Source organism: Pipistrellus kuhlii, unplaced genomic scaffold, assembly GCF_014108245.1.
Source record: "Pipistrellus kuhlii isolate mPipKuh1 unplaced genomic scaffold, mPipKuh1.p scaffold_m20_p_10, whole genome shotgun sequence".
NCBI classification, from domain to species: domain Eukaryota; kingdom Metazoa; phylum Chordata; class Mammalia; order Chiroptera; family Vespertilionidae; genus Pipistrellus; species Pipistrellus kuhlii.
Genome location: NW_023425405.1, coordinates 9,933,339 through 9,959,640, shown reverse-complemented (window position 1 = coordinate 9,959,640; position 26,302 = coordinate 9,933,339). Strand labels below are relative to the sequence as shown.

The following is a 26,302-nucleotide window of genomic DNA, read 5'->3' as shown; positions in this document are numbered from 1 at the left end:
TTTTGCATGTACCGCAAGCCTTTTAAATCATCTCCGAGCTTCCTTTGCAGGGATATTAATACCAGGCGCTCCTGGTTTCTAAGGCACACAGCATCAGCAAGCGCACACCCACATTGAGGAAGAATAAAAGCAACACTCAGGTGCCTGTTCAGTATCTCTGTCTCCATCTCTCCATCTTTCAAAAAAGCCTGTTCTCCTGTAATTACATGTTCAGTTCAGCGTGGTGATTAATAGCCTGATTAAAATGGATGGTTAGCTGTTTCAGAGTTATATCAAGTTTATGTTGTTTTGTTTTTCACGACCCTTCAGTGCATGGGCCCACGCTCTAATCACTGAGCAGCACCAGCCAGGATTTAGAGTTGTAGTTTTTATAGACTTCAGTTCACCACCACAATGGCCTTTTTTACCCACAGGCTGTGTTCAAGAGGCTATTTTTCACCTAATGTTGACATATAATAATTATGAGAAAAAATACTTTGAAAGATTATTTAAGGGCCATGCTTTTGAACTCAGTCCTGTGAATGGACAATAGACATTACAAGCCGGTTTTTCCTGCACCTACTAGCAAACAAGCAGCAAAGAGAATTCCTCTTCCTCCCTTTTGTACTTACATCAAGTGCCTGCAGAAAATGTGTGAGTCACTACCTCGAGCTGGCTGCCTCCCTAGTTATATAGCAGGCCTTTTAAAACACAGTCTGGGAAAGTTATCTCATATGAAACCATAAAGCCAATATGAATATTAAATACTAAGTAAATATTAAATATTAATTAAAATAAATATTAAATATGAATATAGTGTAGACGGTAGGAAGATAATAACTCTAGAAGAAGGTGTGTGATATGAATGCAAGTCAGAATAGATACATATAAAGAAACCTGGTAGCTAGTGAAGATATTCAATTATCTAAACATGACCTCTCAAATCCTTTTCTCTTAAAGTGAGAATGCAGTCGGTAATACAGTATTTTTAAGAACTGTGTGCTGTGCCTGATAGCTCTCTCTGTCTCTGTCTGTCTCTCTCTTTTCTTTTTTGTTTTGTTGTCATTATTAATCCTTACCTGAGCATATTTTTCCATTGATTTTTAGGGAGAGTAGAAGAGAGAGGGAAAGACAGAGAGAAACATTGATGTGAGAGAAACACATCGATTGGTTGACTCCTGCACGAGTCCCAACCAGGGCTGGTGAGGAGTCTGTAACCAAGGTACTTGCCCTTGACCAGAATCAAACCCTGGTTCGCAGGCTGACGCTCTACTCACTGAGCCAAACTGTTTGGGCTGTTTGTCTCTCTCTGTAGTGTAATTTAGATGCACATATTGTTATTACTCAGACACATATTTTGGGTGGAGGTAACACTCTACTTTCATAAGCTGGTAACTTTAGAACGTACCTTTGTCCTAGCAGATGCTTGGGCTCCATTTAGAACACCGGCACTGTCATTTGTCAGATGGCACCCAAGTGGTTTCAAGAGTTTAATGAGAATGGCAAATTCCCTACTTTCTCCCCCACAGGAACAGCATCTGACGCACATTTTGTAGTCTTGCTAAATGGATGGTAACCACTGACATTCACGTGCAGTCATTCTTCTCAGAGCCCCCCATTCTCACCTGCCGAGTCACCAGTCTGCATCTTCACTTTCTGGGCATCACTGCTGCCTTTCTCATTCACCTTCACCCGTTTGGCTCTGGACCGTTCTTACCATATGTTCCTCCCACCATCAGTGCAGCCTGGCTCCAGAGGTGGTCTCCAACTTGGCAAATATCTTTTGACCCTCTGATTGCCTTGGCAGACCATCTGAAAGCATAGCTGATTCACCTCTAAACTTATAACCAGAATTTTAATGAAAAAACAAGCTATATTTTAAATAAAATAAAGATACCATGGCTGAATAGATTGGCTAATACAACCACATGAAAAAATACTAATGCAAAGACAAATATATAGCACCATAAAAAATGTTGGTCTGGCTTGGCTGGTGTGGCTCAGTGGTTGAACATCAGTCTATGAACCAGGATGTCATGGTTCAATTCCTAGTCAAGGCACATGCTCCGGTTGCAGGTTTGATCCCCAGTGTGGGTTGTGCAGGAGGTGATCTCTCATCATTGACACTTCTACTTCTCCCTTCCTCTCTGAAATCAATAAAAATATATTTTTAAAAACGTTGGTCTGAATAGGCATATCATCTATTTGTTATTAATGGATCCACATTTAGATAGATTTCACTCTACGAAGTATGGTATCTCTATATTTATTAAATGAAAATAAATGCCAATACACATTTTGATTATGCCAGTGATGTGCATTTTTTGGTTTGTTTTATAAAAAGTTTGAGTATCATTACAGCGTTTTTAAGGCTATGCTCTTACATGGACCAGTGTTAGAATTAACTAAATAAAACAGTGGATTTCATACTTCAAACTGCCAGTGGGAAAATGTGGCTAGTGATTCAACTCTTTGAATAAATTAAAAGAGTGTTCCTCTTCTCCCTTTCCCAGATAAGTTGATCTCTGAGTTTGTGTGACATAACCTATATGGCAAACCTTCTCTAAAAGGTCAAGGCATCGAAAACGTGAATAGCTGAGGTAACAGAAAGCAACTAACACTTTCTATGCCACTAAAATGAAAGAATTTTAGCAAGTCATGATATCAGGGATAGCCACATATTTTCAGAAAAGCATTGCATCTTTCTTTGGGCCTGCTATTTGTCACAAGCCAAAAGCTACATTCTCCTGATTTTTTGTTTTAGTTATTTATGGTTTGAACCTGTGCTATTTGTCATGCTCTATGGGGTTTTAACTTAAAAAGATAGCTTCTTTTGCAGAACATTAACCTGTACATCTGGTCTGGATGCTGGTTTTGATGCCTGGAGCAGGCGCCTAAGAACTGTCGAGTCCCCATTGCCTGTCAGGGCAGTGAAGATAAAAGCTTGAAGCTACCATAAATTTGGAACATGGGAGCTGACTAGGAGTTTCTTGCTATGTCTTTATGTGTCGCCTGCTTTGCAGGGCCATAATTATGAACTGATTATGGCTAGAGGAAAAAAAAAATGCTTCTCTTGTTCTCCCCACTGAATAGTAATTACTCTGTTGTAGTTCATTGCCAATATTTTTTTTGTTGTTATTGTTGTTGGTCTTTTGAACATTATTAGGCTATCCTGGATTTCAGTATGGCTTCTGGCAATCAGGAAATGAAAGATAATTCTAATATATACAACATGTTTATAGTGATTAACTTATTGTATGCTATAAATCATATTGTAGAAAAGCTAAGTATATAGTAGAAACAAAATATTGTTTTCCTCTTCATGGCAATTCATACCATATTTGATGCTATTCTTCTCCTCTTTGTTTTATTTCTCTTCTCCCTTGATTACATAGGTAGCTCAGAAAAAGCCTGTTTCAAAGTTACAAGATTTTAAATATACTCTGGACATTTGCAATCTATTTCCTTGTAAAGAATGGCTCGTATTTCATTAAGGCTGCTTCCCATCAGCTGAAAAGCAAAACAATTGATGGTTTGTGTGTGTTTTTGTCTCTGAGTTGATTTATTTTTTTGTTTTAAATGGACTCAATCGACCTGATTGCTGTCTCACAGGCATAATCTGTGAACTCATCTCTCAGAGTCAAGGCCTAATTAGGCTAAATGCTTCCTTGGTCTGCTACTAATTGTATGTTTAACTGTATTGTTATGATAAAGCTCATTGGAAGGGCACAATAGAACCCATTCTTCATGTCCTTTAATGAAATTGTTTATTATTGCCATAGGTGGGGAAAATTCATTTTTTTCCACATTCTAGGGCATAAAGGATATTTGAGTGACTACAATAAGGGAAATATTCAGGAAGATATAGGATAAGAAGAATGGAAAATACTAAAAAGCATATACAGGCATCACACAAGGATATTGTTGTTGCCTTAAAAACATCACAATAAAGCAAATATCACAATAAAGTGAGTCATGTGAATTTTGGGATCTCTCAGTGCATATCAAATTTATCTTTACACCATGCTGTAATCTAGTAAGTGTATAATACCATTATGTCTGAAAAATCAATGTGCATACATTAATAAAAAATACTTTATTGCTAAAAAATGCCAACAAGCATCTGAACCCTCAGCAAGTCCCAATCATTTTGCTGGTGGAGGGTCTTGCTTCAATGTTGATGGCTGATGACAGGGTGGTGGTTGCTAAAGTTGGGGAGACTAGCAATTTCTTAAAATAGGACAATGTCGAAGTTTGCCTCATGGATTGGCTTCCTTTTATAAACTGTTTTATCTGAAGTGTGCAATGTTTGATAGCATTTTATCTCAGTACAATTTATTTTCAAATTGAAGTTAATCCTCTCAAACCCTGCCACTGCTTTATCAACTAAGTTTATGTAATATTCTAAATCCTTTGTTGTCCTTTCAACAATTTTTCACAGTCTCTTTATCAGGAATAGATTCCATCTCAAGAAACCACTTTCTTTGCTCATCCATGACAATCAACTCCTCATCCATTGAAGTTTTATCATGCGAGTTGCAGCAATGCACTCACATCTTCAGGTTCCACTTCTAATGCTACTTCTCTTGCTCTTTCCACCACATCTGCAGTCACTTCCTCCACTCAAGTCTTGAGCTACTCGAAGTCATCCCTGAGAGTTAGAGTCAGTTTCTTGCAAATTCCTATTAATGTTGATACTTCTTCCCATGAATCATGAATGTTTCTGATGGCATCAAGAATGGTGGACAGCCTGGCTGGAAGATTAGTGGCTTAGTTGGTTGAGTGTCATCCTGTGCACTGAAAGGTTGCCAGTTCAATTCCAGGTCAGGGCACATACCTGGGTTGTGGATTCAGTTCCTAGTTGGGGCATGTACTGAACACAACGGATTGATGTTTATCTCTCATATCTGTTTCTCTCTCTCTCTCTGTCTCTCTCCTTGTTATCTATTATATAAGTATGTCCTCAGGTGAGAATTAAACAACATTTCTTTCCAAAAGATTTTTAATTTACTTTGCCCAGATCCATCAGTGGAATCACTATCTATGGCAGCTATAGCCTTATAGTATTTCTTTAAAAAATATATTTTTATTGATTTTAGGGAACAAGGGGGAGAGATAGAAACATTAGTGATGAGAAAGAATCATTGGTCTTCTGCCTTCTGCATGCCCCCCACTGTGAATTGACCCTGCAATTTGGGCATGTGCCATGACTAGGAATCCAACTGTGACCACCTGGTTCATAGGTTGATGCTCAACCACTGAGCATCAGCCAGCCCAAAACATATTTCTTAAATAATAAGATGTGAAAGTTGAAATTACTCCTTGATCCATGGGCTACCGAATGGATATTGTGATGGCAGGCATAAACAATATTAATCTTATTATATATCTCCATCAGAGCTCTTGCGTTGACCAAGTGAGTTGTCAATGAGCAGTGATATCTTATTTACTGGGAAATGAGCTTAAAATATTTGATAAACCATGTTGTAAACAAATGTGCTGTCATCCATTTGTTGTTTCATTTATAAAACACGGGCATAGTAGATTTAGCATAATTCTTAATGATCTTAGGCTTTTAAGATCATTGTCCTCAACTTAAAATCACCAGCTGCATTATCCCATAACAAAAGAGTCAGCCTGTCTTTTGAAGCTTTGAAACCAGGCAGTGACTTCTCTCTAGCTATGAAAGTCATAGATGGCAGCTCCTTCTATTATGAGGCTGCTTCATCTACATTGAAAATCTCTTTTTTAGTATAGCCACCTTCATTAATTATCTTGGGTAGATCTTCTGGATAACTTTCTGGAGCTTCCAAATCAGCACTTGCTGCTTTACCTTGCACTTTTATGTCACGGAGGCTGCTTCTCTCCTTAGCCTAAGGAGCAAATCTCTGCTAACTTCAAACTTTTCCTCTGCAACTTCCTCACTTCTCTCTGCCTTCATAGAATTGGAGAGACAGAGGGCCTTAGCCTGGACTAGGTCTTGATTTAAGGCAGTGGTCAGCAAACTGCACTCTCTTTGAGTGGGGTTCTTGCACAAAATACCATGTACAGGCACACAGGTACAGTGCGATTGAAACTTGGTGGCCCATGCGCAGAAGTTGGTTTTTGGCTCTCAAAAGAAATTTCAATCATTGTACTGTTGATATTTGGCTCTGTTGATTAATGAGTTTCCCAACAATTGGCTTAAGGGGGATGTTGTGACTGATTTGATCTTCTATCCAAATCACTAAAACTTTCTTCATATCAGCAATAACACTGCTTTGCTTGCTTATTGCCAGTATATCACAGGAGTAGAAGTTTTAATTTCATTCAAGAATTTTTTTCTTTGCATTAACAACTTGGTTACATATTTGGCACAAGGGGCCTAACATTTGGCCTACTTCAACTTTTGACATGCTCTCTTCACTAAACCTAATTATTTCCAGCTTTTCAGTTGCAGTGAAAGATGTGTGACCCTTCATTTCCCATGAACCCTTAGAGAACATTGTGGGGATTATTAATTGGCCTGATTTCAGTATTGCGACTCTGTGAATAAGGAGGCCCAAATAGAGGGAGAAATATGGGGGAGTAATCAATTGGAACAGTCAGTACCTATATACTTATCAATTAAATTTATTGTCTTATCTGGGCATATTTTGTGATGCCTCAAAACTATTATAATAACATCAAGGATCACTGATCAGAGTACATCATAACAAATATAATAAATAATGAAAACATTTGAAATGTTGAGAGAATTACCAAAATGCGACACAGAGACAAGAAGTAAATGAATACTTTGGGGGGAAAAATGGTGCCAGTTGACTTGATGGACATAGGGTTGCCACAAGCTTCCAATTTTTTAAAAACACAATGTATGCAAAATGCAGTAGAGCAAAGCACAATATAATGAGGTATGCCTATCAGTTTTGGAAACAAGGAAATGTAAAGGATACCTGAAAGATTACTCAGCTGTCATGGATCAGTGCTTGAGCACCAACCTATGAACTAGGAGGTCATGGTTTGATTCCAAGTCAAGGGCACATGCTCTAGTTGCCTTCTGGATCCTCAAGGTGGGACCTGCAGGTGGTAGCCAGTCAATTATTCTCTCTTATCATTGATGTTTCTGCCTCTCTCTCCCTCTTCCTTCCTCTCTGAAATCAATAAAAAATATATTAAAAAAAGGAAAGATAAGATAACTATACATATTTTAAATGACTTTTCCTGCTTTTATTGGATTAAACCAAAGATTCAGAGAAGAAAGTAAACAGGGCAAGAGTATTTTCTAATCTAAACTTTCAAATAGAAAGAATTAAGTGAAGATTCCCCCCTCATCTTTTGTCATTTCTATTTGATTTTTCAGCTGTCATTTTTCATTCGAGAAAATAAAATTGATAACAAAAAGGAAGTTTTAGGAATCTCTCTGAAAATTAGGAGAACTACTAAAAATTATATTTCTGTTGAATTTACTGTAGTTGAAGAAGTTGTGTAATTTGGGTACACTGACTTACAAATACGTAGAAGAAAATACCCAAAAATCAAATACCCCAAAATAGAACTAAAATGTCTACTAAATTGTTAAAGCACATAAGTATATGTTACAATAAGTAAAAGCTAAGATGTAAAGAAAAGTATATGTTACAATAAGTAAAAGCTAAGATGTAAAGAAAAGAGCATTTTCCTTGTTTATTTTATAAACAACAATTGATTTATTTGTAAGAAACCAGAATGCCCATTAATTTGATAAAGAGTTAAAATTAAAAAGGGGTACTTAGGCTGATAAAGGTGTTAAATCTGTAATTCAAAATGACTTGCATCCTGTCAAAGATGACACAAGAAATAGTAGTTTTCATTTGATTAACAGCACTTGGATTTAGGAGGTTCAGAATACCAAGAAAAGGTAAGTCAGTTACCATAAGTAACAGAACTAGTAAATATATATATATATAAACTAAAGGCCTGGTGCATGAAAATTCATGCACTGGAGGGGGGTCCCTCAGCCTGGCCTGCCCTCTCTCAAAGTCCAGCAGCCTCATGGGTGGAAGATGACCTGCAATCAGGGGAAGGTGATGTCCCCATCATATCTCTGCTGCTGCCATTGCCAGCAGCACAAGCCTCGGCTGGCCCTGGTTACCTGAGCCTTAGGTAGCTCTGGGTGGCTGGGAACCCACCATATGAGGCTTGTCTGCACCTCAAGCCTGCCTTGGGTGGCTGGGCAGCTGACATCTGAGGCTTGCCTGCACCTTGGGCATTGGCTGGGCAGTCAACATCCCAGGCTTGCCTGTGCCTCGGGCCGGCCCTGGGCAGCTGCAGTCTGAGGGTGGGTCCAGTGCACTGTGTGCTTGCTGCTCCCCTGTCTCCCAGGCGGGGCTGAAAGGACTGGGGGACTCTGGCAGGGCTGAGGGTACTGGACCTAGACACCACCATCTTGTGGCTATGGGCGCAGCCAGCTTTGTGGCAATGTGACAGTCAATTTGCACATTGCCTCTTTATTAAATAGTATATGTTTTTATTGATTTTTAGAGAGAGAGGAAAAGTGAGGGTAGAGGTAAAAACAATGATGAGAGAGAAACATCACAACTGGTTGCCTTTTGCACACACCCTACTGGGAATAGAGCCCACAACCTGGGCATGTGGCCTGATGAGGAATCGAACTGTAACCTCTTGGATTCTGGATCTACACTCAACTACTGAGCCACATCAGTAAGGCCTAAATTTGATAATTGTTCCTACTGTTCCGGACTAACTCATAAAGATTGGTACAATTGAAAATAAAAATGTGGTTAGTGGGTTTGTCACAAAGAGTTCATGGTGGTATATCATTTAGGATTATGTCCAGCTATAAGTAATACAAAGGGGAAATACTCATTTAAATGAAATAGAGTTCTATTTTTCTGTTCAATAAACCCAGAGGAGGCAGTTCAGGAACGGCCCAATGGCCTTGCTTTACTTCGGCTGCATGGCCTATGTTTCTAGTTTATTATTTTGCCATCTCTGGGGTCAATTCCAATTCCTCCTGGTTCCAGACAGTAGGCAGAACTCCAGTTATCACATTTGCCTTTTAGGTGGAGAAGAGAGAAAAAGATGAAAAATGATAGAGATAAAAGTCACATGCCCATGTTATTTTATTTTATTTTATTTTTAATTTTTATTTATTTATTTTTGTGTGTGTGTGTGTGTATGTGTGTTTTTTTTTAAAGAAAGTTTCCCCAAAGTTGCTACCCTATGCATTTGTTTACATATTATCAGCAGCTTTATCCTATTTAATAAAAAGGTAATATGAAAATTGACCCTCACATGAGATGACTGCCCCCATGTGGTTACAAGATGGCTGGCAGGGAAGGGTAGTTTAATTAGGCCAGCAGGGGAGGGCAGTTAGGGGCAACTAGGTCAGCAGGGCAAGGCAATTGGGGGGATAATGCCTGCAGGGGAGGTCAGTTTTGGGGGACCAGGCCTACAAGGGAGGGCAGTTGTGAGGGGACCAAGCTGGCAGGGAAAGGCAGATAGGGGCGAACAGGCCTGCAGGGGAGGGCTGTTAGGGATGACCAGGCTGGCAAGGGGAGCAGTTAAGGGTGACTGGGCCAGCAGGGCAAGGCAGTTGGGGACAATCCAGCTAGCAGGGGAGCAGTTAGGGGGTGATAAGGTTGGCAAGCAGGCAAGCAGTTGGGAGCCAGCAGTCCCAGATTGTGAGAGGGATATCCGATTGCCAGTTTAAGCCTGATCCCACTGGCAATGGGACCCCACCAAGAGGCTCAGTGGATAGAGCGATGGCCTGCTGACTAATCTAATTATATAGATTCCGGTCAAGGGCATGTACCTTGGTTGTAGATACATCCCCAGTGGGGGGTGTGCAGGAGGCAGCTGATCAATGTTTCTCTCTCATCGATGTTTCTAACTCTTCATGCTTCTCCCTTCCTCTCTGTAAAAAAATCAATAAAATATATTTTAAAAAGAAGAAGAAGAAGAAGAAGCAGCAGCAGCAGCAGCAGCCTGGCTCTGAAAGAGAGGGTGGTTTACCAGATGATCCCATACCTAAGTCTATCTCATTCCTACAAGCATTTTTTTAAAGACTATCAGAAAACTCTAATATTAAAATTGCTACTTTATACAGAAGCTGAACACACAAGATTGTCATCAAAAGTCAATGACCAGATGTTTACCAAGCACTTAAAGTAGTGTTGTTAGATGAGACGGGTCTATCCCAGGGCCTGGTAACAGTTTCTAATTTAGATCCATTGTGCTGTATCTGGGAACATTGCTTATTGAGTAGACCTGAGCTGTAATGGAAAAAGCAAGCCAGTTTGAATAGACAGATACCGTAGAGTATCTGCCTTGATGGATGCAGGGTTAATATGTCTTAGTATGTCTTTGATTATGGGCAATCTATTAAACCTGAGACTTAGTTTTCTTATTTAAAAAATGGGAATAATAAAACTTGCCTCATAGAGTTATTGCAAGAATTATGTAAGAACATAGCCAACTTGTTTAGTATGGTAATTGCCTCGTAACAGATCTCAATTAATGTTTAGTCTCTTCCCCTTAGCTTCTAAAAAGAAGGCTGTTTATGAACATTTGTACACTTGAGCCATTATGTCTAAATGTTTCCTTTATTATATCTCCCTGTTTTCTATCTACATTCTTGATGTTAGTAACATAATCTGGAGAGTAAAAATAAACCACCGAGAACAGAATCCAAAGAGCAGATTTGTTGGAAATAAATTTAAAGTGCATCGCAGGCTATGATTTCACATTGGTTCTAAATATATTAAATTTCTATTTATAATTCTTCTCACAAAATGTGTTTTGATATTTAAAGCATGTGATGAAAGTTTAAATACAAAAATATTTTCAATTTTCTTGCATTTCCTTCATTAAAAGTTTAAAGATGAGAATTTTTTAATGTGTTCCCATTTGCAAACAGGACCAATAATTCCAATGGGTGATGCTCCATTTCTCAGGGCAAAACTGGGGCTTGTTGCCAGGACAGACCCTTGGTTGTTAAATCAATCCTTCCAGGGCCGGAACTCCACTTTTGTCTTGGAAAGTTTTCCAAGTCCAGATAGGACTCGCACTAAATCATGAGCTGTAGTTTCATTTATATGTAATCTTGAAGGACCTAACAGCTTATATTAGTTAGATTAAAAGAAAAACTTGTCAAACAAATCTACTGATTTGCCATTGTAGAGTATGTTCCTAGTCAACAGCTACAATTTTTAATCTTAGGCGACGATGTGTATGAGTTCTGCTTAATGAATACGGATGTCTTATTGATTGTGGAGGAAGTGATGAAGTGCAGCTACAGGTACCTGATTGATGAGGGCTTTGAAATGAGCACGTCTCTCCTCTTGGATCTGCTGTTTCAACACTGTCTGGTACAGTTAGTCCTAGATGTTCTCTTTTTTCTTTTATGTAAATTATCTTACCAGTCCATGTGGAGAGAAACAAACCACTAACATGCCTTATCAACTCTATCTTTTATGTACATTTATTTAAACACTAGAGGCCTGGTGCACAACATTTGTACACTTGAGGGCGTCCCTCAGCCTGGCCTCACCCTCTTGCAGTCTGGGAGCCCTTGGGGGATGTCTGACCGATGGCTTAGGCCTGCTCCCGGGAGTTGGACATCCTTAGCGCTGTCGCATGGGCAGGAGAGGAGAGACTCCCGCCACTGCTGCTGACTCTCCAGCCCTGAGCCCGGCTCAGGCTCCTGCATTGAGCATCTTCCCCCTGATAGTCAGTGCATGTCATAGTGACTAGTTAATTTGCATATTAGGCTTTTGTTATATAGATGGATTTAGTTTATTTGACAAAAAACTTCCCAGCTGTGCTTTATTCTATCCTAAAATAGTTTCCTATGGTGGCATTTCATAGAACGTTAAAGTAAAAGGGATGGAGGCTTTATGCACAGCCAATTGAAACTATCATTGATATGCCCTTCTTTGGTTGAATACACATTGATATTGACCTAAGGTATATTTGGGTACTGGACCAGCCTGGTGGGTATTCAAAGGAAGCAGACACAACCCTTGCCTTTCATGAGGCTGCGGATTGTTGGGAGAGAAAATAATATATAGAAACAAGCTGTACCTCAAGACTGAGAAATGAATCTTCCTTGCTCATCAAACAGTCTGCAGCCTCTGTGTTTACTGATTCCTGGTGAGACTTGGAATGAGCGGATGGCTTGCATCCCTGAAGGTGTCTGATAGAAGCAGAGGCTGATTGAATTAATTGGAAGACAACAAGAGAGGTCATCTTGTCTGGTCCCTGTCCCTTTGAAGGATGACATAGCAACTCTGCCAGACAGATTGCGACCTGCTTTAATCAGCCCCTGGCATTAGACTACGCCTGGGCTGTGACCCCTAAAATTGGGAAGAAAAGTAAAAGACCCAGGCAGTCACCTGGAGAATTCACCACATTGTGCAGAGGCAACAGTTGTTTTCCTTTTCCTTCTGGATGGTCCGTAACACACACTGATACCCTACATTTTTCATTGGGAAGGATATGCATCTTATACTGAAGATATTTCTGATTTTCTCTTGTAAATGTAATTTTATGTTATAAAATCATTTGCTTTTGTATTGTTTGGCATTTTAACCCAAAAAGCAAGGTTCTTTGAATGTTGTTGGTTTCCACTGATAGTCCTTTTTAAGTTGGCAGGAGAGAGAACCTTACCATAACTCACACTTTCGTGTTATTCATTTCTTCCCAGACTTCATTTAATTAATTCTTTCAAGGCTTTTCATTCCTTGTGGGCAAACTCACTTAGTGATTCCCTCGAGCTTTACTTAACCTCAGTGGAACTTAATTACCAAGAGAAAGAAAAGGCAGCTGAAAGGAAGGAGGAGGATGTGAAGAGAGGAGTCCTGGGATTAGGGTTCTGGTCCTGACTCTGCCTCTTCCTGAGCTTTCGCCCCTGGAAAAATTACTCAGTGTTCCTTTACCTGAGTTTTTCCATTTGCAAAATAAGATGAATGAATTACGTCTAAGAGTTTCAAAGTTTTTGAGTACACTCTGGGTTAATAATTTATTGAATATGGCAACCCAAAACATACATTCTTGGCAACTGAAAAGAAATAATACTGTCTGTTATTGCATATATGCACATAATTTCTGTTTTCTTAATTTAAAAAAATAAAGAAATGTGTCCCACCACATTTGATTTTAAGAACCACTATTAAGTTACGTCATGAAGTTTAAAAAACAGTAGATAGGATGCCCTTTAAGGTTGTTTTGGCATAAGCATTCCTATTATATTAAAGACAAGTTCTAGAGTTTCATATGTGTTCTCATACTAATGTTACTTTGTTGTTGACACAATGTCAATGAGAAAGCAGGGGAGAAGGATGGTGGAACTAGAAAGAGTAGTGGAAAGGAGAAAAGTTTTATTTCCTCTGTGTGTTTTTATGCCGACTGTCATATTTGTTCTTCAGCTTTTTGTTCCGAAGAGAATACCTGAGAGAGTTCCATGCATAACTTGCCAACAGAATGGCTGAAGTCAGCTGCTGAGTGATAGCACAGTCTTGCAAACAATTCCTGTGCCATCTCTTTCTCCAGTTTCTGGATTGTAATTTACATCCTAGGAGTTTATAAGTAATAATAAACATACAAACCCAACGATGGCACCTAGACATGAACATGCAAATGCCACAAATCAGCAGGATACATGCACCCCCCCCACCCCCTCCCGCATGCCACGGGAGCAGTCAGTTTCCAGGAGGTGCAGGCCAGTGGCATCTCTCTGGCCTGTCCTCTCAGAGGCAAGCACATTCTGTAGATCACCCCTTAGGCAGATATGCAGTTACCTGGTGGGACAGTGTATTCTGGCCTCGACAGGGTCTGCCCAGATCTAGAAGCCAGAAACCCGTAAGTCACTCTTGACAGCACCCTTTGCTTCAGTTCCATCAAACCCTGTTAATTTTACCTCCTAACATGTCTCAAGTTCATTTACATTTCTCCACATGCATTGTCACCCTAGCCCACACCACCATCTGCCCTCATGCAAATTATAAAACGGCCTCCAATCCAGCCTACCCCATAAACATTTTCCTTCTTCCTATCTGATTCTCTGACCCAGGACTCTTTTCCAATGGGAAACCTATTTCACATGTCAATGGCTTCCCACTGCTCTTAGAAGAAGACAGATTGACTCCAGGTGGCCAGAAAGGTCCCCTAACTTGGGCCTTACCTGAGCTTGCAGGACTTCAACTTCCGTGGCCTTATTTCAGCCCCTCATATTCTTCTGCCTCTTCTGTCCCTGAGCCTTTGTCATTACTGTCACCCAGACTCTGTGCTCTCTCCTCCCTATTTCCTTGCCTCACCCTTAGATCTTAGTTTTACTCCATGACATCAGGCACTAGCCAAGTGTTAGTTTACCTAATGATAATTATCCCACACAAAAGCTTATTGACTGATGCTAATAAGCATCCCCTCTTATAATACTCTAGATGCCACTTGCAGGAAGATTTGTGCAATAGGGCTCTGCTGCCCCGCCTGCTTCTCTCCCTTCTGCCCGCACCACCTGCTTCTCCACCACCCCACTTGCTTGCTTCTCTGCAGCTTTGCTCCCTTCTGCAGCACTTGACTTCTTTCTATGCTGTCTTCAGTCTTTGCTCTGGTCTGGATATGCAAATTAACTGTTATATTTGTTGGGTTAATTTGCATACTTTCCCTGATTGGTTGGTGGGTGTGGCTTGTGGGTGTAGCAAAGGTATGGCCAATTTGCATGTTTCTCTTTTATTAGACAGAATTTTCAACATACTCTTCAGATTGACTTATGTACTTTCATTCATTTAATTTTTATAACAACCCTTTGTACAAATATTATTATTATTCTCATTTTACAGATAAGGAAAATGAGACATGGGGACTTACGGGACTTAGTCAAAGTCTTATAACTAGTAAGTGGTGGTGTTGAGATTTGAACCCAGACAGATTGGCTGCAGGGTAATTGTTCCTCATCATCGAATGTAAATTGCCTTTATCATGTTTATTGAATAAGTATATGCACATGCATGGTTTATATGTTTATTTAATTTATACAGTTGAAAAAGTGTTGCACATTATAGAAGGTTAAGCATTTTATAGTCCTTCATGACAAATAATGGTGTCCATTTACTCACTATATCATGTGCCAGATGCCCTATATATTACCCTCACTACAATCAAGCAACCTAGATATAAATTCCCATTTTATAAGTCAGAATTGAGATTCTGAGGCAGGGTCTCAAACCTGGATCTGTCTTATCTCAAAGCCATTATTTTCCTGTGTGTGTGTGTGTGTGTGTGTGTGTGTGTGCAGAAAACATAGGGCTCAATCTGCAACTAATTTTAAAAATTGACACATATCTTTAAAAAGTTCCAGTTTTCAGACGTAGTTTAAATAATTCTATAGTTTATTTGTAATAATAATCAAAAATTTAAAAAATAAGAGTAATGCTAGAATTTGTATGAACAGGTGGCATAATTTATTATGAAACTGCAATAATTACAAAAAATGTCATGTTGACATTTTTAGAAACAAGTAAACTAGAGCAGAATTTTCAAATATATATCCTATATAATTATGAAGTAATATGCAAATTAACTATCACACCATCACAAAGATGGATTCACCAACAGTGGAGGCAGGGTTCCCATAACACAAGATGGCTGTGTCCACAGTAGAAGCGGGGCTCCCATAAGGAGTGATCAGCAGAGACGTGAGGCTGTGTGAAGCCAGGTGGGGTGGGAGACCTGATGCTGTGCCCCCCACCCATCAGGGCTGGATGGGGGACTTCAAGGCATGTCAACATCCTGGAATCAGGCCAGATGGGGGGGACCTGAGGCTGCACCCTCTGCCCAGTGGGGCTTGACAGGAAAACTGAGGCTTCACCCTGCCACCAGATGACAGGCAGGGGGACCTGAGGCTGTGCCCTCCCACCCAATGCTAGGTCAGGAGACCTGAGGCTGATCCCCCCGCCTGGCGGGGCTTGAAGGGGCTAAGGCTTGTTGGGATTAGTTTTGCCCAATGGGGATGGGGCCTGCCAGATCTGGGTCTCACGAGATTTCAAGGCACAAGAGGGTGGGCAGGGACTTGGCTCTGAGTCCCATGACACCCCCCAGATTCTGACAGGAGGAAGGTTTTCATATACATTTTACTAATTTTCTTTCATCTCTGACCCTTCAATTACAGAGAAAGGGCAAATAGCAATATTAAAATATTTCCTCTAATTAATTCCCTTTTAATGTGCATGCATTTCGTGCACTGGGCCACTAGTAAGAATATATAAGAGTTTGATATGTTAAAAGTGACTTTATATAAATTAATTGAAAGAAAATTATTTATTCAATTAATAATCTGGAAGAATTGTTTATTGTTTGGAAAAAAATGTTAGATTCTTACCTTGCACCAAATATCACATTGAGTTTCAGAGAAGAATTAAGGACAAAAATCAGAATCCATTAATTGAACTACAGTTCCATCACAAGAAACCAGGCTTTCATAAAATATAGGGGAATTTTCATTATAGGAAAGTGAATATAGCAAATTCAAAAAAAAAAACCATACACAGAATCATCTTAATAATAATAATAAAAAAAAAGACAGAAAGAGTTATGCTATAAGGCAATAGAACAGGAGGCAAATGGTGGGTAACATGGTCGGCTAATAAATATTCTTTATATTTTTCTTTATTTTCCCCCCAATAAAACATTTCCAAGAAAATTATATCTGTAACTAGAAAACAATAAAAATATATTTTTAAAAGGGAAATCCTAAGCCATGTCATAGTTATTGTTACTAGAGCGAATCATGCCTCTGCTTTCTGTATTGCCAGTGGGATTGGGGTCCTTGGATTATGCCAAGAAAAGGAGTTTTCTGAGACTCTCAGGGGAATATGTGATATGGTAGGAAGTTTTATTACTGTAGTTTTATCCCTGGGTCTCCACAGTTCTATTTCCTTAGGCCAGTCTAGTCGATGTGTAGCTAAAATCAGAGCCAATGTCCAGAGTTCTCATTTCATGTTGCAGCCACATCCAGTCCAGCATCAAGCTAGCTGCAACCCATTCATCTATTGTGTGTGGAGGTTGGCAATGCCGTGGCTATATGGGAAAATGCCAGGAATCCTTGTATGAGCCATGAGTCAAGCATGCTGAAAGGAATCAAGAGAGTGAATTTCTTTGTTCAGGGGATTATCTATCCCAGATTTCCATGTCCTTGCAGTGGCCATGCCCATTCTGGCCAAACCTCTCTGTCACGTGATTGACAAGCAAACACCTTCCCTATGTCATCCCAACTTTTCAGGGGCATGTGTCTCATATTCCCCTTGTTGGATTCCTTCTCTGGGGAACATTCCTTTAATGTTTGGCCTTCTCTTTGCTCCTTTCCTGTTATTAATAATTAGTTAATTACAATACTATCATGATTGTAATAACTAGAAAATGTGATGGGATGGGGGCATTGGAAGTCTTATGAACTGAAGTGGCAATTATGAAGCACAATATTTTTTCTTTTTTATGGGGGAGCTTGAATTTTCTATTTATACACTACTGTGAATCAACATTGTCCCTAATATACATGATCTAAGATAATTATGGGGGGAAAAATGCAACCATTTGAATTTAATCAAGCCCTTTTTTGTTTGTTTGTTTTTGTTTGTTTAGGGACATAGCTATGAAATGATGTCCTTTCCATATACATATGGAAATATATATATATATATATATAATTTAATATATTTTATATATATTTAATATATTTTGATTTCAGAGAGAAAGGGAGAGGGAAAGAGGGATAGAAACATCAATGATGAGAGAGAATCACTAATTGGCTGCCTCCTGGGGATCGAGCCTACAACCTGGGCACTTGGGTAGAGCATTGGGACCTTCAGTTCACAGGCCCATGCTCTATCCACTGAGCCAAACCAGCTAGGGCATAACTTCCTTTTCTGAATGTTTTTTAAACTGGTTATTTTGCTTAAGAATACATTCTTATACTATGCCTCTCACCTTTGGATTTTCAGTGTTTTATAAACCTTAGGGCATTGCCTGCAAAATTTAACACCTGGAGGGGACACTTGGCACCTGCCTGAAGCATTTTCCATTTCCTGCCAGGCAAAAAGGAGAGGCATTACTGTGGGCTGAGGTAGCACTCTTCAGTGCTTGATTTACAAGTGTCTCCTGATGTGTTCTCAGGCAGCTAAGAGCCTTCAGTTCTTGGGACTACAGTTAAATTATAGAAGAAAATCTCCAGAAGGTGATTTTCAACAGAGGACCCTCATCTTCTCATTTTCTCTGCCCTTTGTAAATAGATAAGGCTGAGGCCGAAATTAGTCCATTAGTTCAATACATCTGTTTACACACATCCTTGACAAAACCTGTAGAATCCACAAAGCAGAACCTTAGATATGAATGGAGTTCTCTTTTTTACTTGATGATATTTGCCTAGAGAATTTTTATAGATTTATGAACACACACACATACACACACACACACACACACACACACACTCTACCTTCAAAACCTAAAATACTCTATTAATTTTTAATTTTTATAAATATAAAATTTAAGCCTTATTAGCTTTGGCTTATATCCATAAATATCTAATTATCAGTATGAGTCAGTGTTTCTATAAAATATTATTTTATTTCCATTTCCACTACTCTTTATAAACACACACACACACACACACACACACACACAGAATCTGCATTCACTACTTAATTTAGGAGACAAGTCAATCATGTCTAGTGGCTGAAAATTAAACAGGAGTTCAAAGAAGTAAAAATTAAACCTGAGATGGAAGAATTAATTAAATAGAATTTCACAGAGGAGGGAGAGAGTAGTCGTATTGGTAGAAGTTTTTTGTCAGACCTGACAATAATTTACTGCCACAAATGTATGATCTTTAGTAAATTCTACTTTTTGAATCTTAGTTGCTGTTGTTTTTTTAAATATATTTTTATTGATATCAGAGAGGAAGGGAGAGGTAGAGAGAGATAGAAAGATCAATGATGAGAGAATCACTGATAGACTGTCCCCTGTATGCCCCCTACTGGGATTGATACCACAACCTGGGCAAGTGCCCTTGACCGGAATCCAACCCATGACCCTTGTCCACAGGCCAATGCTCTATCCACGGAACCAAACAGATCAGGGCATGCCTTAGTTGCTTTATATGTAAAAAAAAAAAAATGGAGCAATAATAGTTTAGGAGTAAAGAGATTCTATTTGTGAAATGCCTTACCCAATGTAATTATTTGTGTCCTCCTTTCCTTTTATTTCTCATTCTCGCGTGTGAGTCACAGAAAATCCCTTTTCTTGTGACATTGCAAGAACCCCACTTTCCCCTGGCTTCCCATTGATAACAAAAAGATCCTAATTGATCATCTTGTTGAATCCTCTAATTCCTTCTGAGAGTTAAGCAGTTGCCAAAACATTATGAACTGACCAAAGACACAGAGTCAGTTGCTTGTAGCCTGAGAACCAGAACACAGAGTTTTTACTTCTCAGGCCATGGGTCTTACAGCAGGGTGGCTAACATTATTGGCATGTTATAAATAATTAACCAGCCATATTACTATGGCATGATTACTCTAAATATTTGTACTTTTTATTATTTAAATAAAATTCAACAAATTTATATAAAGTCTATTCTATAGGTGAGGAGGTAATAAATACTACAGAATATTATAATCAGTCATTTTAACAGGAGTTGATGCAGTTGGGAGCTGTCATAAACTAAACCTTATTGACCTGATTTTTCAAATTTTGTTAATGGTGTCAATATCCTACTACCTACTCTCAAGAGTCCTTACGCCCTATATTTGTTAATTATCTCTAACCCTTCCTCTCAGGTTTAATCGGGTGTCCAAATACTGTCAATTTGACTTCTGAAATGCATTTTCTCTCATTTTTCTTTTCCAGTGTTTCAGCCTGTTTCTTCCCTTTACTCTACCACCCAGTTTGCATCTCTACAGTCCACCTATGTTTCTTTCAACTTACTTTGCACTTTATTCCCAGAAATAATTTTAAATACCAGTCTTGGATTTCTGTTTCCAACTGAACAATATTCAGTATTCAAACCTGGCATTTACACTGCTCCTTGTTCTGATCTGGACTTGCCAATTTGAAAATAAATCGTTAAATATCACTGCTCCACCCCAGTGTGGAGGCTGAAGAGGCATCTGGAAAGAGGAATGAAGAACCTTACAGAGTTAGGAGACAAGTTATGATATGAAAGTAAAGATATTTACTTTCCCAATTTCTTTGGCATTACAGAGTTACATCTACGTGGAGTCCTGTGGTTTGGGGATCTCATGTGTTCAAGGACCTGAATGTGGAGCAGAGGGAAGAGGGGACCAGCAGCTCCAGCCAGAGCAATGGGGACCCCGTTAAGAAGGTCCCTTTGGAAAACACTCCCAATTGAAGGCCAGGGTTCATTCAGGATAGTGTCCAAGGCTTAGGAGCTGTGCAGCTTGCACCTGACCCCAGGGCCACCTCACCAGTCAGTCCTCTTTCTCCTGTGGCAGCTGCCTCATCAGTCAGTTTGCCTTTCTGCCTTACCACAGGGCCCGTGTTTTCATCCCTCTGCACTTTGGGAGGTGTGCTCATTTCACGTGGGTATCCTAGTGCTTAGGAGATATTCCTGTATAATTGCACATCTTTCCATCCTCCCCCTAGTGTGTCTTTGGAAACCAAATCAGTTTAAATTCAGTAAAAAATGATGTTATGTTTGCTAACTTGATGGCGATTACTTTTGAGTATGCAGTGCCGTTCTTGGCATGTTTCTCACTGATTTCAAATAACATACATGTTATATTAGGAACAATTCTGTTCCCATGTGCATGAAAGTATTTCTTCATAGCAGCTCACAAATTCTCTTCTTTCCTCTTATCATTCTCTGCACAGCAACTGCAAGGAAATGATTTAATTATTTAAAGCAGGAGCTGCATATACTTAAAAAGTCAGGGAGGAACTAAATAAAGGAATACTTTTAAGACACAAATTTACTAGGGGAGTGAGGGATTATTTCTACTACATGCTAAAACTATATTAAAAATTCAACCAATTGGATGTTTGCTCTCCCAGGAATAAAAAAACTGATATGAATTTAATTCCCTCCCGTCCACTGATTTGACCAGCTGTTTAGTAGACCACCGCTATATTAACATTAGAAGCTTTATTTCTAATTTATTTTTAATTTCAGGAGAGGAAAATGCCCCAAACTTATAAAATTAAACCATATCCTGAGAAATTATTAGAAAGCAAGTTCAGCAACTATATGGCAGTCAAATAATTTAAAATTTGTGTCAGGCTTATTAAGGAACTCATATTGCGATGTATACAGCACTTTGCGACATGAGCAAATTTGCCTTTTTAGGAAGAGGAAGCAAAAACCAAGAAGATACACAGGATGTGCGAAAGGCCTTTGCTAAGGTATATGTGCCCATCGCTTGGACCAGTAAGAATGTTCTGTGTGTCAGGAACATGAGATACTGTTAGGAGTTTTAGATTTTCATAATGAACACATACTCTTGCAATCAAATTTATGTGTCTGACTTCATCTACCTCCACACAAACACTTTGCTCCATGCAATTAATTTTAAGCCATACCCTAAAAACACATTGCAACTTTTACAATCAGTATTTTAAAAGGATGGCTGCCATACAGCCTTTGACAATATTTAGCACTTTATAGCAATACATTAACGCTAACTTTAGAAACTATAGCATAATGAAATTTCACAGCCAATTAAGTTGATGAGTCACTGTCAGCTTCCTAAGTTCCTCATTTAGATGAAAGAGGCAAATGGATGTAGAAAGTGAGGCGCAAACTAGTTGCTATAAAATTTTAAGTATCATCACAAGATCGAAATGTGAAGGAAGAGAAATATACATTGTCTAAAGGGCCTGAAAAAAAATCAAATAATTTCTTTTTAAATTTAGAAATAATATAGTGCCCAGTCTTTAATTTGTCACCAGGTGCTTACATTGACTTAGAGAAAAGACTTGTGTCCATCGACTCATGTGACAATAGTCACTGAACAGCCTTCTGACCTTCCCTTCCCCTTTTTTTCCTTAGAGTTTTTATAAGAAATATTTGTCCCAAAGTTGTACCAGCTTGTTATTTTTGTTCAAAGAAAATCAAGAGATTGTTCCTTGCTGAATTCTCCTCAAATGACATAAAAGAATTATGGTTGAGCATCTTAACTCTAAGTCATTTCTGCTCTAGAGAGGTTAGAAAGGACTTATAATATTTTTTCCCCTCAAACAGAATTTGGATCTGAGCAAAACCTTTTGTGCCCCACCACCTTTAAGGTTTGTTGGGGTCTTCCCTGGCCGGTTTGGCTCAGTGGATAGAATGGAGGCCCACAGACTGAAGGGTTTTGGGTTCCAATAAGGTCAAGGGAAATCATCTTGGTTGCAGGCTCCAATCCTGGTCCTAGTCTTGGGCGTGTGTGGGAGGGTTGGGGTGCATACGGGAGGCAGACAATTCATGTATCTCTCTCAAATTATGTTTGGATGTTTGTCTCTCCCCTTCTCTCTCTAAAAAGCAAAACAAAATAAAACAAAACAACAACAAAAAAATAACAATGGAAAAACCTCTTCCAGTGAGGATTAACAACAAAAACAACAACAAAAAGTTTGATGGGGATGAAAGTTCAAATTTGCTCTGACATATTCTAAAAGCAATGTCATGAGCAGAGGGCTAAATCTAATTTTTAAATATGTGAATTATGTCCAATGCTATTTTAAATAAAAAATGTATATTCAATTTTTACTGCTCTATATAATTCTTGGTTCTGAAACTCCTGCATGTCATATGAGTGATACATAGCATGAGCCCCAGAAGAGAGAAAACACCCCTCCCCCTCTCCTCTCTGCATGCCCAGCCCCACCCCCTACCTTTCTCTGGTACATCACCAGCTCCTGACTGAGGTTGGGGTTCAGTGCTTGCCAGACCCTGGTAGGAGTAGGAGTAGAAGGCAAAGGAGAGGTTCTCCTGCTCCCTACATTTTCAAGGTCGCTTCACTGATAACAGTCTCACTATGAGATATTTACTTTCCCAATTTCTTTGGCATTTCCACCAATGCCCTCCTTGCCTGGGGCCTGTCACCAGCAGCTTCCTGCCCCTCCCCCCCATTTGTTTACATGCCCGCCTTGCCACAATCACCCCACCTTTTCCACAGCAGCGGTCATCTGGTACTTCACCTGGTGGGTAGCCTTCTTCACAGTGATGGTGTACCACCACTCCAAGTAGTTATTTGAGTCCTATCTCAGCAAATGCCCTGGTCATTTGCCTTGTTGGTCTATTCAGGAGTGTCCAGGATTTGGTCCTGTATCCTGAGAAACTCTTACAGTCCTGGACTAACCAGAGTGATCGGTTACCAGATAAGATTTTTAAATAAATAATTGAATTGTTTTGGCTTCTGTGACCATTCTTCAATATGCATTTATGAATTGTCTATTTTGTAGTTAAAACTGCAAAACCAGAATGTCAATTGATGACATTCTGGACATAAGTAGTTCTGTCCTTGAACCCAGGAGACACAGAGATAGGGAGAAGACAGTGTCCCCATCATGCATGGATCTTAGCTTAGATCATGAAGCTCAGGCAGGTTGAAGATGTTCACTGTTTGCTCTGCCCCCCTCTCTTTGTGCTCCCCAAACTAAAACCCTCAGTAAAAAGTTTTAGGGAGATAATTATGTACATTCTCTACAATGAGAGCCTGGGTTTAAATTTACTGAGTTTGACATGGAGGAAGACTACATAAAGATAAGGTAGGTGATTGGAAATGTGGGCTAGACATTAGGTGACAAGAAAGTCCTAGAAAACTAATTTCCAGAAATCTAGGTGTAAAGATAAGTTAAATTGACTTGGACCATGTAACTAACATTTTACATAACTATTTATATTTCTAAACCATAAAAATAATAATAAGTAAAGGATTTGAGAATGAATGGATTCTGAGATTGAAGGGGGGGGAGAGGACTCAATCTTGAGGAATGGAAAGTTGAGATATAAAAAATATATATTCTCAAAGTCATGTGAGAAAAAGAGGAGCAGAATTCAGCATCATGACAGACTACAGAAAATAGAGCATCGACCAATAGCATTTATAGGATCTGTGTAGCAAGGGATTGAGACCGGAGGAAAATGTTCAATGATTGTATGAATAAAAATCAATGAAAGGACTACTACCTTTGTGTAGAAGAAAGCCACTGGTTCTATCAGAGTGCAAAAAACATGTTATCAGAGTATAAAATGACCATTTCAATTCAACTCTCTAAATGAGTTAGTGTGAAGAAAAGTATTTGTTGAATTTAAAGACTATTTATTAAAGATTACTAACTGGCATCCATGGGAAGGTTTAAAGTGCTTGCTTTCAGTCTCTCGAAGTGTTGCAGGATGAGCAAAGTTAGGGAGGGGGTGTGGAAGTAAGAGGAGATCCCCTTGTGACCCTTAGAGAACTCTCAGTGTTCTTTCTATAATCTTCTTCTCCTGTGCCCAATATTCCTGTCATCTATATTTTTCTGGGGATTGAGAGAATTTTGAACTTCGAGTCTAAGACCTGGGATGGTTCCCATATCTGCTCTATGTGTCCATCATAAATTTCACCTCCACATGTCTCAGTTTCTTGGTCTTCAAAATGAGAATATTGGATTGTAGCTCATAATGCATCATTTAATTTTAACATTGGATTTATTTTCCATTTTTAATTCTATCCTTATACATTAAATGATAATCCACAGTTGTCAATTCTTAGCCTACTTATGCCTAAATATAGGAGCAATTATTCTGAATGATATTCATTTTGAGAACTCTACATCTTTTTAATAGAGAATTAAACTAGACAATTTATGAGGATCTAATGTACAGCATAAAGTTATTACGGTATTGTACAATATACTAGAAGTTTACTAAGAGATTAGATCTTAACAGTTCTTGCCACAAGAAAAGGAAACTATTGAGGTAATAAATATGTTAATTAACTTTACTGAGGTAATTATTTCACATTACATACATATATCTAAGCTTTTGTATACCTTACACTTACACCATCTTATATGTCAATTATATCTCAATAATGTTTTTTTTTTTAAGAAAATGAGATCAAGAAGAAAATAAATTGAATGATTCTTCTAAAGATAAACAGGAAACATTTTATTTAATATTTATAAACAAGGCTCCCTAATCAACCTCATTCAAAACAAGAACAGACCTGGTTGGAGCGAGACCTGACTTTGGGCCACTAATTAAATGATGCCTCTGGAGCTGGGATCGATGTAAAGAACAAACCTGTACATTTTACTTAAAGATTAAGTCACCTCCAAAATAACCTAAAACTCCCAGAACACACAATAGGATATGACTCAATAAAGTGGAAATAAAAAATAATGATACTATAGATCTTTTATTTTCTTTATATGTTTTTGTTGCTAATGAACAGAAACTATTCTATTCTTTCCAAATAAAAAATTCAATACCCAGTTAAAAAACCTTACTCAGGATAATCAGAAATAAGATCAAATAGTTGTGTCTCATGGAGTGTGCCTCAAATGATGGAAGTTTTGACCTTATTGCCTTATTTCCCTGAAATCTAACAGTGCCCATTGATGGTTTTCCTTTTCCTTGTGCAGGGCTGGAACGAATTGCACGGGATTCCTCTTACGAGCAGGAAGGAAAGGTGCAGTTTGTCATCGATGCGGTGTACTCCATGGCTTACGCCCTGCACAACATGCACAGAGACCTCTGCCCGGGATACATTGGCCTTTGCCCACGCATGAGCACCATCGATGGGAAAGAGCTACTTGGTTATATTCGGGCCGTAAATTTTAACGGTAAGTTACAACTTTTGGGTGGTCTCTCTTTGAGAAGAACAGGGTGTGTTTTTCTCTTAATATTTAGAAACTACTCAAGCAGAATGGAAAGCAAAGATATAGAAGTTCCCCTTTTAATCAAGTCTGAAATCTTACACCTGCTTTTAAATCCCAAACAAGTTTTTTGTTTGCTTGTTTGTTTGTTTATTTGTTTTGGGGGATATTACCATGAATCTGCTCCTGGAAGAAGCAGAAGTTAAAAATAAGCCTCTATGAATAAAAATATTCTACCTAAACATTGTGATTTCAGAACTAACTTAGGTTCATTTGGAATGGTTGACAACAGATTAGATTTTTTTTTTTTTGAAAATGCTTTGTTTATGTTGGTATTAGAGAAGGCATTGCAGGCATTTTATTTTGAAACTGATTTTAAGCTTTTAAACAGCACGTTGACTTGAGGCCAGTGAGTGGTGTGGAGTTGCTGCATATTTACATTTTAAGAGTGCTGTGTTAAGCTTCTGTGTCTCCTTTTTCCTTGTATTTC

General features: G+C 38.8%; 1 protein-coding gene across 1 annotated transcript in view; it reads left to right on the top strand.

Moving 5' to 3' along the window:
• The window catches only part of GRM8 (glutamate metabotropic receptor 8), a 702,547-nt gene that overhangs the window by 432,722 nt on the left and 243,523 nt on the right, over window positions 1-26,302 (top strand). Inside the window, exon 7 of the mRNA XM_045576508.1 lies at window positions 25,579-25,779. Coding sequence (XP_045432464.1) covers window positions 25,579-25,779 — 201 coding nt within the window. The remainder of the gene's footprint in view (window positions 1-25,578; window positions 25,780-26,302) is intronic.